We start from the raw sequence: 19,322 nt of genomic DNA on the forward strand, positions 1-19,322 counted from the left end.
TTAATAACTAGTATTCATTGTTAGCATGTAAGGCCATGAAGAACTGATATATACTGTGGAAGGAGATAATTTTAAAAATTCCATTAACATGCTTCTCCTAAGAGTTCCTAAATACAAAATAGCTGCCAACAGTCGAGTCTCCTGATAATAGTCTATTTAGTGGGGAATTCTTAATCTTTCTAAAAAGGATCCTCCCTTCCCAAAGCCAGTAGCACAGAATTTAACAAATCTTGTAGCAACCTATTACAAAAGGGAACTATGCAATTATGCAGTTTTACAAATGGTGAACATTTTGTTAAGAATTTTCCTTTTAAAAAATAAATGCATTCCAATATCTAGGTACTAAAAATACATTTATTGGAAGAATGAAATTCAATAAATAAATGGATGGATAGATGGATGGATGGATGGAAGGAATAGTAAGACTCACATGATCCCAAATAAAGACAATAATCAACTTCATTGAACTAATTTATTATCTGCTTGCATAAAAACTTGACTTCAGCATATGTCCAGGGTTTCATGGCAGGGGGGTGGGATTAGGCTTTTGTTTTGGATATTGTTACATCCCTTGCTTCTTCTTCATCCTTTTCTTCATAGAACTAATTCCACAATTTATAGACATGGAGGGTAGAAATGACTTCAGCCTCTTTTGCTGTAGTTTTACTTAGTTAAACCTTAGTCAAGGGTTCCTTTTTAATGTCCTGGGTTTAATTAGCAAATAAGGAAATTACTTTTCCTAAAAAACTCTGGTTGAAGATAAAGGTGCTGACTAATTTTCACCAGCTGGGCCAATGTAAAAAAAAGGATGATATAGAATAAGCTTTAAAAAAAAATCCCCCACAAAACCAACAGACAAATTCCATCTATCTAGGCTGCTCAGCATGGGATCTATCTTCCAGATGCTAAGGGGACACTACCATGCCGTGCCAAAAAGCTAAGGGATTGTCAGCAGAGGCACTACCATAACTACATAGACTTCATTTGGCAAATTGCTTTGAAGCATGAGACATGTATCTTATTATTGACTGACAAGAAAACAGGTTTGTAGAATGAAATATACATCTAAGTATTTATTCTAGTACAGTAAAAGTAAAGTATTTGACCTACAGCAAAGAAAGCATCCCATGATTCCTTAACAACTCATTCACTCCAGTTCCCCCATCCCCCAAATATCCTTCCTTCCCCAAAACATCCACCCTCCTAAAACAGCATAATAAACATATTTTCTTGGATGTTGGGGGGGGGAAGGGTACACAAACACAAGCAAATATTTTGGTGGAGGCTTGGAGAGTCCTTCTGAATAGGTGAAACCATTCCTTCTTAAAAGTAATGTCTATGGTGGCCAAATTTTCCTTCCCAAAGAATAGGGACAAAATGTCAATATTAAAAGAAACAAGTAAAGGCCTGCAGAAAAACATAGCAATCTGGAAAGCTTCCAGAATGTGGTTACCTTCCATGTTTTTTCCCCTTTCCCCAAAGGTTAGTCAGACCAAGCACATGATGAATCACCACTGGTGATGCTCATCTGACTGTATTGTATATAGTAGATTATTCTACTGAGAAATTTTTTTGTGTGTGTGTGGGGTAAATATTTTGTTTATTTATTTATTTTTGCAGTTTTGCAAATCCTCCCTCTTTTGTATATGCAGTACTGTTTCCTCACCACTGGAGAGTCACTTTCTGATTCAAAGATGGTGATAAGGAAGAGAATGACAGCAAAACAGAATACAGTACTGTCGCTTTCCTTAGTGCCTCCTATTCCATGAACTTCTTAGTCTACATTCTAAAATTGTGTAACCTCAAAATGTATTGGTTCAGAAAAAATGGCTTGATCTTACTAAACATGCAATCAACAAATAATACAGGAAGTGTTGTTTTTCTCATTTATACCTAAGGATGCTTAGTATGTTCATATGATCAGCAGCTGCAAAAGTGATTCTCTAACCCAGGGATCTTCAAACTTGACCGCTTTAAGACTTGTGGACTTCAACTCCTAAAATTCCTCCTCCAGTCATGTTAGCTCAGGAATTCTAGGAGTTGAAGTCCACAAGTCTTAAACTTGCCAGCCCTTGCTCTAACCCATAGTTCCAATGCACTACTTGAGTACACAATTTTGAGCCCTCAAAGTCTGTAACAAGGCAATTTATCATTAATGTGTAAAAAAAAAGAGTATTGCAAATTTTGAAGTGAAGAATTGACAGAAAATACAGATTTCAATGTACAATGATAATATAGTTTCCAAACAAAACAATACTTCTGCATATTCATAATGTTTTGGTACACTTTCTACTTTTAGAGTAAATAAAGAACTACATTTTTCTATTTTAATTTTAATCAAAATTATGGTGGTTTAAAACAAGCAATTCAAAACTATTAATAAAATATAATCTCAACATTTAATTACTCCAAACTTCTGAAATAATATTTTTCAAATTTTATAGGTAATTTTTTATGATACTGAATTCAAATCCTTGATTTCATTCAGATTCTGTTCCTTTTTCTAGAAAGGTTTATGACAAATTGATTTAGTCTGATTATATTTAACAATGGTAGGTTGGCTTGACAGCATCTGATAAAACAATTCAATGAAATATACTATACAGAGCAAAAGGAAAGTGAATTTCCTAGAAGTTGAAAATTATGTAGAATGAACATCATCTGAACCCAGTAGTTTTTATTGCTCAAGAAAGTTGGGTGAGCTCATATTATACCTGTATAATTTTATATACAACATATGAAAGAACATATGAAAATGAAAACTCCAATGAGTATTTATGCATACATGTATAGTACATGTACAACATGAAGACTCTGACAACAATATATATAAGCAAAACCTTAAGTAATGCTTATGATTTCTCCAAACAAAAAATAAATAAAAATTAATTATTGTATAATTATTTTAGGTTGGAATCTTTTAGTGTCATCACATTCCAGCCTGAATTATTTATTTATTTAATTTCTGCAGCTTCTTTTCACAATAAGTCATCAAGCAACTACAAGAAGCCTATAACAGTATGGAATAAATATATTGTATATTGTTGTCAAATTAATAAGAGTAACTCACAGTAGCAATTTGCTACATACTAAACATTAACTCTTTTAGGCTTATTCAGAACAAATATTTAGTTCTCAAATTATATAAGTCTATATTATTGCATAAGTAGATCTTCTTTCTTTTTGTAGTAGTTTCACTTTTTTTAACAACTGAGCTTTGCTGTCAGTCAGAAATTGCCCAGAGTTCCTATTATAAAAGGTTATTTGGGATGGCCCTAGTTTTTCTCCTCTCATATAAAATTCATTTAGCACATGCAATTCCATTTTAAAAGTGGGTGAACAGTGACAACTGAAGACCATTAAAATAGTCTTACTCATACAAAGTGAAAGGATTTGAATGTAGAGTTCATTATATTTCTTCTGTTCAATTGTGTCCAATTCTTAGAAACTGCCTGGACAAATCTCTGAAGTTTTCTTGGCAAGGTTTTTTTTCCAGTGTGGTTTGTTATTCCCTCCTTCTTAGAACTAAGTGAGCCCAAGGTCACCCAGCTGGCTCTGAGCCTGAAGAGGAACTAGAATGCACAATCCCCTGGTTTCTAGCCAGATGCCTTAACTACTACACCAAACTAGAGGAGTGGGAACAAGATTCATAGAATAATTGACATTCATTTTATAGAGGAAAAAAAAACACTGAGAAGTTTGTTCTATGCCTGCCTTAGCAAAGAAAAAAAATGCTTCTTTTTTTGACCAGAGGAAGACAAAGGGCAGTAACTCTGTTTCTTTTGGGGAAGATGAATGCAGGGAGCAATCATTCTATGACATCTCCTGAGCATCTTTCTCTATGGAAGGGACAGGAAAAGATTATTTCCTTCCTTCTTATCAAAAAAGAAAGATGCTTCTTCTTGAGAAAGGTGGGATTTCTCTTTTCTGACATCCGACTCTCTGTGTTTTCTTTCATGCATATATTGCATGACTTCTTTTCCTGAATATTCAATATACACAAATGGTTGAAAAAATAAAAGCATTATTTTAATCTAGGAATTTATATTTGATAATTTTCCCACTTTTGTATATTATTTTGAGATTTTATATACAGAGTAAAATAGATCTTAGACAGAAATAAAACACAGCTAATCCTCGACTTACGACAACATTTCTGTTACTAAATGAAGAAGTGAAGGGGTGTGAAAAAAATATACTTCGATACCAACAGTCCACAAAGTATTTTTAAAGTTAGAGAAGAAAAATCAATTTCTCCATAAAATGTAACTTCTTCCTTAACAGATAAAAACAACGGAAAATCTGTCACTGGCTAACTTAAAATTGAATAAGGAAATCCATAAATATATAGCATTTATGTGTCTTAAATCCAAGGCTGGTTGGCAATATTGCAAAGTTATAGGCATAAATAATTAGATTATTGCAGGATCTAATCTGGGTTGGTTAAATGCCTTCATTAATAATTAAGATTATTTCTTTATGCATAAGCATGATCAAAATTTGAACAAAGGAATGTAAATACAGGCATAAACTCTTACATGGAAAAATTGTAAAATTCATCATGATTTCTGATGCAACTGGACAAAAGACAAATTATATAGTTGATATGAGAAATCTTGAGCCTAAGTTATGTTTTACTTTTCAGGGAGAGGCTATGTTAGGGATATCACTGAATTTTTTACTTGGCCTCCCTCTTCAATCTAGCACTGATGCCCTGTACCTCAGGGGGACTGAACAAATAAATAGAAAAATACATACACCTAAAATTGTCAAAGGGAAAGGCATTATGACACAATTTTTAATCATTTACAATAATATTACAGTAGTATTGGTGGGTTCTCTGAATAGAAATATGCCACTATTTCTTCAAAAATTTAACAAATCAAAATGCAGAAAAAAAGAACAATTATGTAATGATATCAGTGAAAAGCATGTAACCCAATATTTAAACAGAAAATAATAAGCACAATTGACTATCACTAGCTTTTCTTTTTAACTTTTATATAAATTCCTTTGAAATGACAAGAAACAAATATTCAGTACATAAATTATGTTCCATATACTTCCCTGTCAGAAAGATTCATCAAAATAAATAGCATGTCATATACTTAACTGAAAAATAAAAAAAATATTTTAAATGTTTGAGGAACTTATCTAATCAGTAAATTTTGGGAATATGTCTAGTCATGTAGCCATCTTTTATTCAATCATCAGAAAATCAAAGGCAAATTGGCATGACTCGACCCAAACTTTAATACCGCATGATTATGTTGTATAAGCTTGTTTTGTGTGATGGCTGCTGTGGTTTTTACAGAGAGATTAACAACCGGACCTAAGCTGGCCTTCAAACCTTGCCCTGCTGATGCCTCAAGCTCTTTGAAGTCTGACCATCCTACCTGGCAAAACAACAGTGGGAACTAGGCTGGTGTCAGATCTAATCTAGCTGCTTTTTTCAGCATAGCTAACGATGGGGTACACTAATTGGCCCAATTGCGGATTATACCTTTTGCTACAGATTCAAGACAATAATTTAGTCAAATGATGGTCTTTATCTCCTTCTAATTAAGATTCCAAAGTAGGAAGAAATAGGATTAGACAACGTAACTTCAAAACTATGAGCCTTTTTGAAAAGACAGGCACTTAATTTTCTCTAAGATTTTAAAACATGCAATGAAAGAGCAGGTAATGAAATGTTAGGTAAATATTTCACTATACACAGTTATTGTGCTAAAGATAATCAATACCTTGTATAAATTATAACAAATAAATATTGATTTATTAGTGTTTAATGTCCAAGCCCAAAATATGCTGCTCAATATATATATATATACTATAGATGAATATGGAAAGTACTTTTTAGATTTTTGATGTAAATATTCATATATTTAACTTATAAAATATTAATTAGAATAAAAAAATATGTTAATAACAAGTGCCAATGCTCCAATGAAAAGGAATTGTGATGGAATTGCCCTTGCAAAATTGGGTTTATTTGTAAGAAACACATTGTAAAGCTACAGAAATTCAACAGATATGTGATAAAAATGTAGATGAAATTGTTCTGATTTCAAATTATGAATTCATTTATCAGTATTTATTTAATGTTGTTTTGAAAGATATATATACATAAGGGTGAAACAAAATGACAATATAAATATATTGGACTTTTTTTTTTGAAAATTGTCAATCCTATATTCAAGATTTGTTTGAAGAATGTTTTATGTAACTTTCTATACTCTTCCAAAGTGTTAGGCACCTATTTAAAAAGTCTGCTTATGAGATATATAATTCATTCAGCTTCATAGTTATCTATTTTTAAAAATGATTTTATAATTTTTCCTGTTTTCATTGTTAACTTTATTAGTAACTTGATCAACTGTTTTGTCAATGCATATTATCCTTTGTCTTAGTTTCTTCAGAATGGTACTATAATTTAAAAGCAAAAGCAGAAGATTAGCAGTGTGGGACAAGATGGTAAATGCAAAGAAACTGATGAGTTAGAAAGCAATATTTTTCTCTTTTTGGACAGGAAGCAATTTGTAAACAACAGGTTGGGCTGAAATTATTCTTAAAAAATGTGCTTCTGTAGTTCTTTCGCCTTAAAAGAAATCAAATTACTTTTCATCCTTTTATTTTTATTATTGTGAACCATTTCATTTGAAAATTATAATAACAGAAAATAGTATAGAGATTTTGCTAACAGAGTTAATGTTCTGATCTGTCTATATAGTCAGGGGAATTTTTTTCCAGCTCAAAGTACAATAAATGGGAATTTAATATAGCAGAAACATATTGTCTCTTTTCTGTGTCAATGAAAATAATTTATGTTTTCTGAATTTTAAAATCTTGCATATGAATACTAAACTCCTTTATTCAACTGATTCAAAAGAAAAATAACTTTTTCGATGAAGTCAAATAATGTTAAAATAGATTGTACTAATATAGTGCTTTGCCATTAGATGTATTTTTTTCTGAAAACCCAAAATTACACAGAGGGACCACAAATTCTTTAAAGAAAAACATTTGTCTTCAAGTAGCTTTTGAAACCAACATTTCTTCAAGTTGAGAAACTTGAAATACTCATGCAGAGATATCCTGGTTGAAAACCTGGCTCCTTGATTAACTATTAACTGCTTTCAATAGGACTAGATGATTAAGGGCATTGATTACCATTATTAGGAGGAGGGCACTTTAATTTGTCACTTGATGGGCTCCTTTCAACAATTTATAGGTTATTGCAACACACAACCGTGAAGAGACAGTGAGAGAGATGTGGAGGAGGGGCACTGGAAGAGAATCCCTAGGTTACCTTATCAAGTGGCTAGCTAAAGAGGGCAGAGGGTCAAATAAGGGCCAAAGTGGTCACTTAAGGGTGAAATCCCAAACACCAAAGCAGTGCCAAGCCACATTGACCATCATTTGGTGATGAAGTTAAAAATATGCTAATATATTGGTGGCAATTCTTCCTTTTATGGGTTCAAGCAGTTAAGGCAAGTGGCCTGCTTAACAGCTTTTCACTTGAAAGAGATTAAACTAAATGATTTGTCAGGGCTGCTTAACTGTTTTATGCCTTTGTCTAAAACCCGCAAAGACTGTACTGGTGAAGATTCCTTTACTCCCAAAGCAACTTTTGTTTTCAGTTTTCTGGATCTACTTGGTTAATAAATACATCAACCCTAATTGATGTCTGCCTAATAGTGGTCTGCTCCTTAGCAAGACTAAAATGAAATCATCTTTTGCATTATTGCTTTCTGTGTAGACTGTCTTCATGGAAGGTCGGGGGAGGGGGAAGTTTAAATTTGGTAGAAAATTTACTTAAGAATATTAATGTAAATGATCCTATATTTAAAATGACATGGAAGAGTTAAAGGTGATTCCAGTAATGCAAAGGAAATTGTTTCTGAATAATGAGAAAGACATTTATCCCTCATGCCATGCTCAATTTTAGGCAGTATTGCACATTAACATCCTAACTGGAGGAATAACATCTAGGCACTTTCCCACTTAACAACACAGCTAAGAGCAAATCATTAACATTTAATTAAATATGCTTCTGACATCTTTAGAAATATGCATGTCATACTTTGTTACTGCAGGTTGTGGCCTACTTTTTAAACATTCATGGATAAACATTTAATACATTCCATCTTTCAAATAGTATTCAAATAGTATTCAAATAGTATATAATAGTCTTACCTCAATAACAAACAGCTTCCTTTTCAATTTAAAGGCAAGGTCCTTTGTGTTCGATACATCACAGATCAAACTATTAAGCCGGGGAATCTGATGTATGTGAACCAAACCTTATGGAAAGGAAATATTAAGAAAATGATGCTATTCAAATGCCTAAATTAAAGTCTTATATAAAAAAAAATCCAGTATATTTACACACACTCGTCCTACCCCTTTTAAACTGGAGCTTACGACCAGGAGCAATGAAGCAAGCGATACGATTATACAAAAGTAATCAAGCAGAATAAAATAAACAGAAATCCTTGTGTGAGGAAAACTAATTGCACTTTGGTACAAAGGTACAGATGTAAAGAGGGATCTTAATACTTGTCAAAACTACAGCCGGTTTGTGTGTGATTTTCTCTTGTATTTACAGTAAGCAAATATGGCTATCACCTTGCATGCTGCCCACGGCACCACTGAGTGATCTTTATTTTATTAAATGCACCAGCAAGCAGCCAGCAAAGCAAAGCTCATAGGTTACTGATAACCACTGAAGCTGTAATGAAAAGTATTTTGCTCTGTACCATGGTGACTATTTTTTAAAACTTGTGTGAAATAGTAAAACATGCTGTTGGATAAATTTTAACCACGTTTTAAATACAATGCACATTATTTTCTGCAAATAAGACATCCGTTGAGTATGTTGGAATTTTATAACAATACTAGGCACACTGCAAACTCTGCATTCTGTCAGTTGAATCTCGAGCTGATTTCTTTTGACAAGGACGCTGGACAGATTCTAGGAAGTTTAATATAGACTTTCAATAACTGGTCTTTTTCAACAACAGACATTGAGAAATATTTTATGAGAGACAACAATAAAGCTTATATTATATCTTATTTTTAAAGAATAAAGATTAAATATTTGCAATTTAATCAGACAGTTCTAGATTAAAACGGACAATTTTTCCAACCATGAAAACTTTTTAAAGTTACACTGTTTCAATGTTTTAGAGAAAATCAATAAATATATCTTAGTATAAAAAGGCAGAGCACCATTGAACAAATACTACATAGTTTCAAAATAATGTGGAAAATGCATTAATTTGCATTTTTTTCAACTGTAAGAAAACTGCATTTTTGCAAAATATATTGCAAAATTAATAAACAGGTTTAAATATATGTAGCTTGATTTGGTATTTACTATGTCTTAAGACAAAATAAAACCAAGAAAATAGTCCATTGTTTTCACTTGAATGACTATTATAACTAGACTGGGCATATTACTTAAAAGTAGGTCACAATTACTTCAGTAAAATTAACAGTCCCAATATAAATGTAGCCTTGTATATTTGAACACCACCAGCATGAAGCTAGGCCACTCACTGGTATTTTCTAGGTAACTGTGACTCTCATAACAAATTACATTTCAGCTTTAAAAAATGCTTACATTTTAGATTGGGAGATAATGGAAACAAAGCATAGAAAGAAAACATTTGCAAAAGATACAATTGTCTTATTTATGCATTTTAAAATTTTCTTCAGGATCATAATTACTACAGTATGTTTAGCAATGGTATGTGAGAAGCACAGATATGATTAACACCAATTTACTAAAGATTACCTGTGTTCTCCATTACTTCTCACGAATGAATCAATATCCATATTTTATTTTTCAAGAAATCAGGATTTGCTTGTTGTTGAACCTGTTTAGTATGTTATTAAACATACTTAACTTTATATGGAACAATTGTAATACAATTGACTAACAACCTGTATTTCAGAAATAAATATTAAAAATATTTGTAGATGAGGGCTATATATTCTTGAAGGACTTGCTCAGTGTATATAGGGTAGACACACTAAAACAGAAACTGGCTATGAAACTCTTCAGAAGTCTATCAATTTTGTTCAATAAAATGATGGAGGCATAAGCATCTTATCATACTGTTCAAAAGTTTACAAGGTAAATGGATAAGCTATACATGCAAAACAATAGCAAATGTTTCCTCTTTATGAGAGTACAATAGAAATACAAATGTATTTTAATTGGGGTTGGGGGCAGAATTATTCAAATATTTAAAATAAACTTGTTAGAAAAATATATAGAAAAATATCACTGAAGAAAGAAGACAATTTTAGAGAAAACTATAAAAATATAAAGACATAGATTTCCTTATATATTTTACAGATAAAAGATGAAGTACTATATATCTCTACAAGTGAAAAATGTCTCTTTAAGTGGTTTATTTATTTTGTATCTTATTTAAGGGATTGTATTTCAAAAGGTTATCTTCCTCTATATGACAAAGTAGAATCTATGCTGAAGTAAACCATGGTCATCTATACATCCAAATGGATTTTCTCATGTATGTGTAATTAATTACATCTCTGTTTTCTTACAATATTTACTGAAGATTCAGATTTGAATCTAAACCTTTTGATTAGATATTTGTATAAAACTAAATAATTTCAATGCCTAAATGTCAATTACAGTGGCTAACTCTCAAAACAGATCTGAAAAACAGCAACTGTGATATGATGTAATTCCCCTCAAAATTATTAGAGGCAATACAGTTATAAACAACAGAATAATTTAAATAGGGAGAATGATTATCAGCTGCCATCTACATGACAGTTACTGATTAGTTGGGAACATTCTGCTCCTTTGAACATAGGCAGTATATAAGACTTAACATCTGTTGCCGAGTTCAGTTTCAAATCTGAAAGAAGTGCATCTAGCAAAATGTCAGATTACTTGGAAGTAATTTTATCAATAAATAGCAGTATGAAAATTTTCAATGTCTTTTAAAAATTGTCTAAAATTAGGTTATAAATATGTTTACAAATATTTGTACAAATAACCCAGATTTTTTAAAAAATACTTTCAATTATAAACCATTAAAACGATTGAGTAACTAAATGTTTATAACAGAGATACGGTTATATTCATGTTCATGCTTCTGATATTCTGATAAACGCGATTTAAAATCAGTAATTTGAAATAATCAGAAATAAAATTCTCCTTTGTGCTAGTTCATTCATCTCCCTGCCCAGTGAAATATATAACTCTTTTGCATTTCTTCTACAACTTGGCGGATCAAAATATTGATTTAATGACAATTTTAGCTCACTGGCCAGATGATTGCCAAAGCTTCCCTGCATATGAATTTCTCAAAGGCTGCCTCTTTACATCTGATTGAGCCATGCCTTGGTAATACAGTTTGACAACATGTAAGGAATTGCTATGTTTCCTTAGCAAACTTAATGCATTGTAGTAAAAAATAGTCTAATGTTTATTTGCAAGATGAATTAAGATGAACTAAGAGATTAATTTAAAAAAAGAAATAAAATGCTATGTTAGAGCAAATATTCCAATTGGAGAATAAATGCCCTTAAAACACTTTAAAAAAAGCTTTTTTGGGGAGATGGAATGATGGTATTGCTAAGGATAGAACTCACCATGATAATCCTTGTATAATGGATTGGTTTTTCTCTCAGACCCGATAAATGATTCAAGCCCAATTACTGTATCAGACAAGTGGGTAACACGTTCCATAATAGCTTTATTCTGTAAGACATGGCAACAAAATACACAACCTAGATGATTAAAAGGCAACTAAAGTTCAAAAACAGTAGACCTTTGTGAACTTCTGGGGAAGAAATGGCAAACTGAATATGAATCTGCTAAAAGTAGAGCTGACGGCTGCTGCAATAAAGAGCAAGTAAGCAGACAGGCTCTTTGTAATTCCTCTCTGGACAAGGAGAGGACTTGAGATTGCCCACAAGTGTTCTAAACCAATTACTTTTGGAGATTGCTTGTTAACTACATTTCAGCTATGAGGAACCTTTGGATTGACAGGTTTTACAGCAATGGATGAATTGTCTCCACTCATTAGCAAAAGATGGTGTTAGTTTGTTTTAGTTTATTTATTAGCCTAATTTATACAACAGCCTATCTCATGAAAGGCTTTTAATGCTGTAGTTGTACTTTTTAATAAAATTATTATGAAAAAATGTAGACTTTTGTTTTTCTCTGTGAACTGAAGCAAAATAGGCAATTAATACCTGCATGTCATTAAAAAAAAAAAGACTGATAAACTATCTGGATAAGTTTGTTTTTCCCTATCCCAGTTTGGAATATTCCCAAACAATAGTTTTTATAAAATTTTGGGGTTTGTTTTATATATAAAATACTTTTTTGACACACTGATTTGGACTGGATACTTGATGTGGGAATTTACAATATAGAAAGCAAAATGTCTTATCTTATTTATCTGATTTGATTTCAGTATTGCCTAATTTCAAAGCAACATTCGGCAGCTCACAATATATAAACAAAATGCAGTAAGGAAAATAACAAACAAGAATTAATAAAATGGCAATTCTCATCCAAACATATATAACATACTTAAAACACCTGTAATAAGGGGATTCCATCCATGCTATCCCAAAGGCTGGGAAACAGACACTCTTTAAAGCCTTCTGGAGTGCTATCATAGTAGGAACTGTTTGGATCTCAGGGGTAATTCATTCAAGGAAGCTGCTGCTGTGCCAGAGAAAGGGCTTCCTGTGTCCCAAAAGATGACACTATTTGATTGGGGGGATCTGGAGTACCTACTTTTGGGCAGCATAAACCACAGGAAGCAGTTGGTTCTTCAAATAATGAGATCCCATGTCATAGGGCTCTAGAGCTGATTTTCTTGAATGCATATAGCATTACAATTCTGGTTTTTAAATACAGAGACCCCTGAAATAACTAATATTTTCTTTTTTATGCATAGTAAGTAAAATAAGGCTTGCATGTCTACAGGTTTTGATTCCCTTAGATCCACATACACAAATGTGTATTGTAGGGTGCGGATGGAACCTGTGATAATGTGCAACCTGTGATAATAATTTCCTAGGAAAAAAAATGTTCCTACCAATTCCCTGCCTTCTTCAATAACTAGAAGAGAAGTATACATACATGGCATTTCACATAATAAAATGGATCATGGATCATGGAATGGTATAATCTCCAAATAATAGAATATTAATCACAGAAGCAGCTGGTTTAGTCAAAAGATTTATTCATAATACAAGGAAATGAAAGAAGAAAATAATTTAAAATGACAAATTGTATAAAGAAAGTTTAATAAAAATCTGGAGTCGCTTAAAAATAAAAATAATTTGCCAATTTCACCTTTAAGTTTACCATCAAATGTCTTTTATTTTAGGGGCAACTACAAGCAGTCCCAGGTTAAGAATGTCTGACTTAGTGATAACACATACTTACAATTGGGTTATCTATTACTAAAAATGGTGGATGGCATTTGTCTTCCTTGAGCCAACAAACCACTGAGGTCGCACAATGTTTTTATGAACTACTGAAGCTGCATGTTTTTAATATACAGCCTGTTTTTAGGAAAACATTGCATGGCTTCAGTAGCTTGTCAGCCTGAGGAAGTAGAACACCATCTGCAACTTTTAGTAATAGGTACATTTTCAGTGACAAAGATGATACAATAACAGGACTCATTTAAAAAATGAGGAACTCAAGCTATGATGAAAGGGAAAAACAACAGCTAATCAAATCCCTTATTGGTAGAAGCTGCAAAATAGAGAATACCAAACTCTTACTTGAGATCAAATTACCTGGAAAATCAACAACATAAAATATATAAAATCCTTCTTCGTTGCTATAAAATCACTTAATAACTAAGTTTCTATAGCTATGGAAACCTTTCCAAAACTTGTCAGCAAAGTTGTAAACAAGTAAATGCTATTATTACACATTAATGTATTATATATTCACTCTCTTTTGTCTTTTTGCTGTTAATGAGTTTAGTATATACTTTTCTATTTTTTTATTCCCAGGATTGTGGAGAGAAAGTCATCTAAGCTGCACTAGAGGTGTAAATTGTAGTCACTCCCTCCTTTTAAAAAAATAACAGCACTGTTGGGGTGGATATTTCTTTTTGTATTCTTTTTTTGCCTCTCAACTTAGATCCAACTATAAGCTGTGGAGCCCCAGGAGTAAACTCACAAGGGTGCTGCAGGATTATTTAATAAAAGGAACCTTTAGTAAATTCACTGCTGGGTCTCGGGGCACCATGGCACACAGTTTGGGGACTGCTAGGTGCATTATGAGAAAGTTTGGGAACTGCTGATTTAGACTGATATTTACATTTTAAATTTTTTTCTTAATGTAACTGCTATTTAGTATGCTCACTGAAGTGAAGATGACTGTAATGCTGGGAAAATGTAAACCCTTTGATGTAGGTCAGATCAGGAAGAAGACAATGCAAGGACTATTGGAACTTAGCTTTATTTTTGAAGGGTATAATAACAGAACCTTGAAAGAAGGTCATAGTTTACCTCACTCCTTTCTTATACTATGCAAAATCACAGTGAGGTTAATCTGAGTCGCTTCCTAATACTTACTTCTGATTGTTCAGGGTATGACCCAAGAACAGGTGTTAGAAACTCACTACACCTATCTCTGTGGAAGTTACAATATAGTAACACTTGGGTCAGGGAGTCAATGTAGCCAGATTGACAGGAACAAATCTGGTGCCAAGCTTGGGACTGAAATGGCATTGGTAGCACTTTTGGATAATCTCTGGTATGGGCAGGATGTGGGTTGTGCATCCATGCTCACCCTATTTCATTTCTATACCATCAACCATGATATCTTTCTGGATCAGCTCAGAGGACTGTGGTAGGTGTGTGCAGTGTTGTGCTGGTTTGGTTCCTTTTTTAGAGTCAATTCCAGTCAGTTATAATTGAGATGTTATGCTCTAGTACAGTGGCCCCCAACCTTTTTTGTGCCACGGCCCGGTACCAGCATCACAAAATGATCCGCGGCCCGGGACCGGCATCAGCACGCATGACAAGGCAAGGCGAGCTGAGCGACCGGCCAGACAGCTGTCCCCTGCTTCTACCCACCACCTTCAACTCCTCCTTTGTACCTTTGTCAATGGGCTTTGCTTTGGGATGGCTTCAGGACGGTAGCTCAGCTCGCCTTGCCTTGGGTGCTGAAAGAATCCTCGCACCTTAGTTTCGTTCAAAGTCCCCCCCTTCGATGAAACTAAGGCGCGAGGATTCCTTCAGGACCCAAACACCACTTTCCAACTGGAAAAGCTCACCCGGAAGCACTTTCTCATCAAACAAGATGGCGGAGCCCAGCAAACCAGCGGCCCGGTAGGAAATGTTCCATGGACCGGTACCGGTTCCCGGTCCGGTGGTTGGGGATCCCTGCTCTAGTATATGTAGTGCTTCGGGATTCAGTGCTCTCTCTCCTCTCCTATACATGAAGCACTGGGGAGCTCATCAGTCACTATAGGATGAGGTATCATCAGTTTGTTGATGAAACCAACTATACACCTCTGCCCCTGGAGGCTGTAAGGGCCTGGCTGGGAAACATCAAGCTTCAGCTGAACGTTGGCAAACTATGGCTTGTTTGGTCCTCCTTAAATCACATTTCCTGCTTGAAGTGGCAGATAGCAGTTGTGACTATGAGGACCTTTGCACAGCTTCATGTTACGTGTTAATTTTGTACTTTTCTGGATCAGGAAACTCTGCTCATAGGCACTTATGTCTTGATCACCTCCAGATTGGATTACTATTGTAATGTGCTTTATGTGGGGTTGCCACTGAAGTTTCCATGGGTTCCGAATGCAGTGGCATAGTCATTATACATACTCCCAGAAGAGCACATATTATACTTTCTCCGCAAACTGCTTTAGCTGCCAGTCTGCCCTAGTCTACCAATTCAAGGTACTGGTTTAACCTTTAAACCTTTCATGCATAGAACTGGGTTAGCTAAGGAACAGCCTTTCATTACATTAGCCTGTCACATAGTTCTGCCAGAGAAGACATGTTGTGGGTACCATCTCTCAAGGATCTATATTTTGTGGGTTCCAGAAGGTGGGTATTCTCTGCCGTGGCAACTGCCAAATGGAATATTCTCCATCCTGCAGCCAGGTTAGCTTCATCCCTATTATTATTCCAGAAGTAACTCAAGACCTGTTTATGTCACCAGGTCTGGAGGATCTTAAGACACCTAGAAACATTCCTAGATGGCTCTATTGTTAACCTTTTACTTTGTTTGATTTGTATATTTTAAATTTTTATACTTTTTCATTTTTAATAATGACTTCTATAGTTTTATAATGATTAGTTTTATATCTGTTATTTTTGTTGATTGTTGTACACCATCCAGTCACTTCTTGTGAGATGGGTGGCCATATAAATGTGATAAATAAACATACTTCACCGACTCTAAACATTACATTTGACAATTATTTGAATATTTCTCCCTTATGAGATTCTCTTTTTTCAGAGCTTAAATAATATGTTAATTCTCTGGGATGCCTGTAAGGCATCCATCAAGGGGAATCTATTATTGCTTTCACCTCAGCAAAAGAAAGAGAGAGAGAGAGAGAGGGAGAGAGGGAAAGAGGGAGAGATTTAGAGACTCTGATCTTAAACAGTTGGAAAAGATAGTTAAGGATTAACCATAAATTATATGCTAGAAACCTCACAGGTTAATCACATCAAACATCCAATTTAAATTCTCCACAGACATTTGAAGGGAAAGCATCAGACATCTCTCATGATAGGGAATTCCATAATTGGGGAGCCTCCCATTGAAAAGGCTTGCATATGTGCGCTTGAATTGCTTTAGTCAGTTCTTCTCTGGATTATATGGGAGAAGACAGCCTTTCACGACCCAAATTATTTTATTTTTTTAAAATAGGAAGAGGCAATATTTTGCTTTCTGCAAATGTTTTAACTTTAAAAAATTAAAAAAAGCTTTTATCTTCTGTTGAATTTTGGTTATGATATTGCTTACCTCTTCTTTAAAATAACAGCATCATGTAATAAGGATGAACATAATTTAACTCTTCAAACAGAACGATTGTCATAACTTATTACATCCTGCTCTTAAAACGGCTACAAATATTGAATCTTTTCATATGTAACTTCTAGGAATTAGGAAGTATCTATTGTGATATGAATTATTCACATGTATATACAATAAAATTTAAAATATATTAATACAATATATCTAAAGCTGTGGAGGTCTGGATGAGCTAAAACAGGCCTAAACTGGACAGTACTGAATGGTTTCCATTTTAGTGCCTTTACCATTTTTGGTACTGGATGAGGTTGAATCACCCAAAATAGTGCGCAAGCTGGGGGTCCATCTGGACTCATGATTCTTTACTTGAGAAACAGGTGGCAGTTGTGGCTAAAAAAGTCTTTTAAAAAAGAAAGTTAAAATTAATTATTCTAATCTTGAAGAAAATTCAAAACCAAATTAATAGAATTTCAGTTTATGAGATATCAGGAATGAAAGTGTATTTATATGGCTGCTCATCTTCATTTACTTCCCCTTTTAATTTAGATACACATTTTACTTAAGAATTTTATCTCAGTATGTGCACTGCCCCATCAGGTTTTATTCTACCTATTCTGTTGTGTTTGTACATTTTATCTCATTGTGGTTTTTTTTCTTCATGCTGGTTACTGACTAATAAATAAAAACTGTAGCGTAATCCATGTGTCAGGAAACATATCAACAAGTGGAATCAAGAAAATATTTTGAGATTTTATATAACGCATTAACTCAAACAATAAAATATTGACTGAACACTTGAGAAAGAGGTAACTGAAACAGAGGATCTGTGGCAGAGCCAGATCCGGAATGGATTTTCTCAGGAAAGGTTATACAGAATTGTAGATGCTGGTAACAAGATGGTTTAAAGGCCTTATTGGTAACTTGAAACTTGTCAGATCAGTAAATCCAGGCATTATTCACCCTAGAGTTTCCAAAATATTCAAAAGTCAAATTGCTAAGAAATAACAATTTATATGTAACATATATGGAATATTGGTCTCTTCCCAAAGAACTGTAAAGGAATCTACTAAGGTCCGTCAGAGTCGGGTTTTCACTAGCTTTGCCAATATGACATTCTTAATAAATTCATGCTTTTAGGAAACTCCAGACCTCAGATTTTTGATTGTGTTGGGTCTGTTACTTGGAACCCTGACAATAATTCCTATTTTATTAACATTTTATATTAGCATTTTCTAAGGGCTATTGACAAAGTCTCTCATTGGTTCTGAATAAACTTGTAGGCATGAGATGAGATTTGAAAAATGGAAGAAGAATCAGGAAAAGAAAAGATGAGCATGGGAGAATGTTGGAGAAATCCTAATGAAAAAGAATGTTTTTAAAACTTTTTTTTTTTTACTATTTTGCTTGAATAGCTTCCTAGAGAATTTCAAATAATCAGTGATAAGAAGTTGAGACACCAGTGAAGTGGAGAAGCCCTGAGAGAAAGAAAAAAGCGAAACAGATTTAACTTGGGGGGAGGGAATGTATGAACACACACACACACACACACATACACACACCACCAAGAGTCACTTCCTGTGAGAGGGGTGGCCATTTAAAATTGATTATTAAACAAAGAAGCAAATGAACTAGAGATAAACATGAATGGAGAGGTCCTAGTCCAGAATTGCCATCATATGGCACTGGAAGGCCAATCAAAAAGGAATGCAAGCCTCAAAGTGAGGTTTGTTAATTTATTTTTAAATTTTGGAAGAAAAAAATATTCCCTTTGAAGCAAAACAGGTACTAGCAATATTAAATTTATAGTAGCAGAAACATGTAAATTATAGATTGTTAAGAAATGGTACCAAATTTTTGAAAACTATATTGTATTTTGATTAGTACGAATGGGAGGATAAGATAGAAATAATATTTCATCTGTTAAAATTTTAATTTTAAGATTTTAAATGTAATTATTTATTAGGCATAATGACTTTGAAATATAGCTGAACATTTGCTATTTCAGATAAAATATATTCATAATGAAGTAAATACATGATACTGGAATAGACTAAGCATGTACTTGCCAACATATACAATCACCAGGAAAGTAATTATCCAATAGATCTGATTTCTGTAATAAAAAGAAAGCTTAAAATACTTAATTTTACAATCAGTTTAACTCCTTATTGAGTATAAAATTATAGTTTATCATCAGGAAGTGTTTTACAAAACACAGAGCAGATGAAAAACTGGTGGGAAAAAAGATGAAATAGGTTGGAAATCAATTGGAATTTGACTAAAGACATGACTACTCCCT

The 19,322-nt window shown here is 33.5% G+C and overlaps 1 protein-coding gene across 5 annotated transcripts in view; it reads right to left on the reverse strand.

Moving 5' to 3' along the window:
- ELP4 (elongator acetyltransferase complex subunit 4) overlaps window positions 1–19,322 on the reverse strand; it is a 158,499-nt gene that overhangs the window by 76,231 nt on the left and 62,946 nt on the right. For 4 of the 5 annotated variants that reach the window (XM_087921211.1, XM_087921210.1, XM_087921212.1 and 1 more), the window contains 2 exons: window positions 11,638–11,746; window positions 8,197–8,303 (listed from right to left, as the gene is read on the reverse strand). The exons of the other annotated variant lie outside the window; for it this stretch is intronic. In XM_087921211.1, the coding sequence (XP_087777337.1) occupies window positions 8,197–8,303; window positions 11,638–11,746 (216 nt within the window). The remainder of the gene's footprint in view (window positions 1–8,196; window positions 8,304–11,637; window positions 11,747–19,322) is intronic. 5 annotated transcript variants of the gene reach the window in all.

This window comes from Pseudonaja textilis, chromosome 1, assembly GCF_049901715.1.
Source record: "Pseudonaja textilis isolate UNSWEBS1 chromosome 1, rPseTex1.2, whole genome shotgun sequence".
In the NCBI taxonomy this organism is placed as follows: domain Eukaryota; kingdom Metazoa; phylum Chordata; class Lepidosauria; order Squamata; family Elapidae; genus Pseudonaja; species Pseudonaja textilis.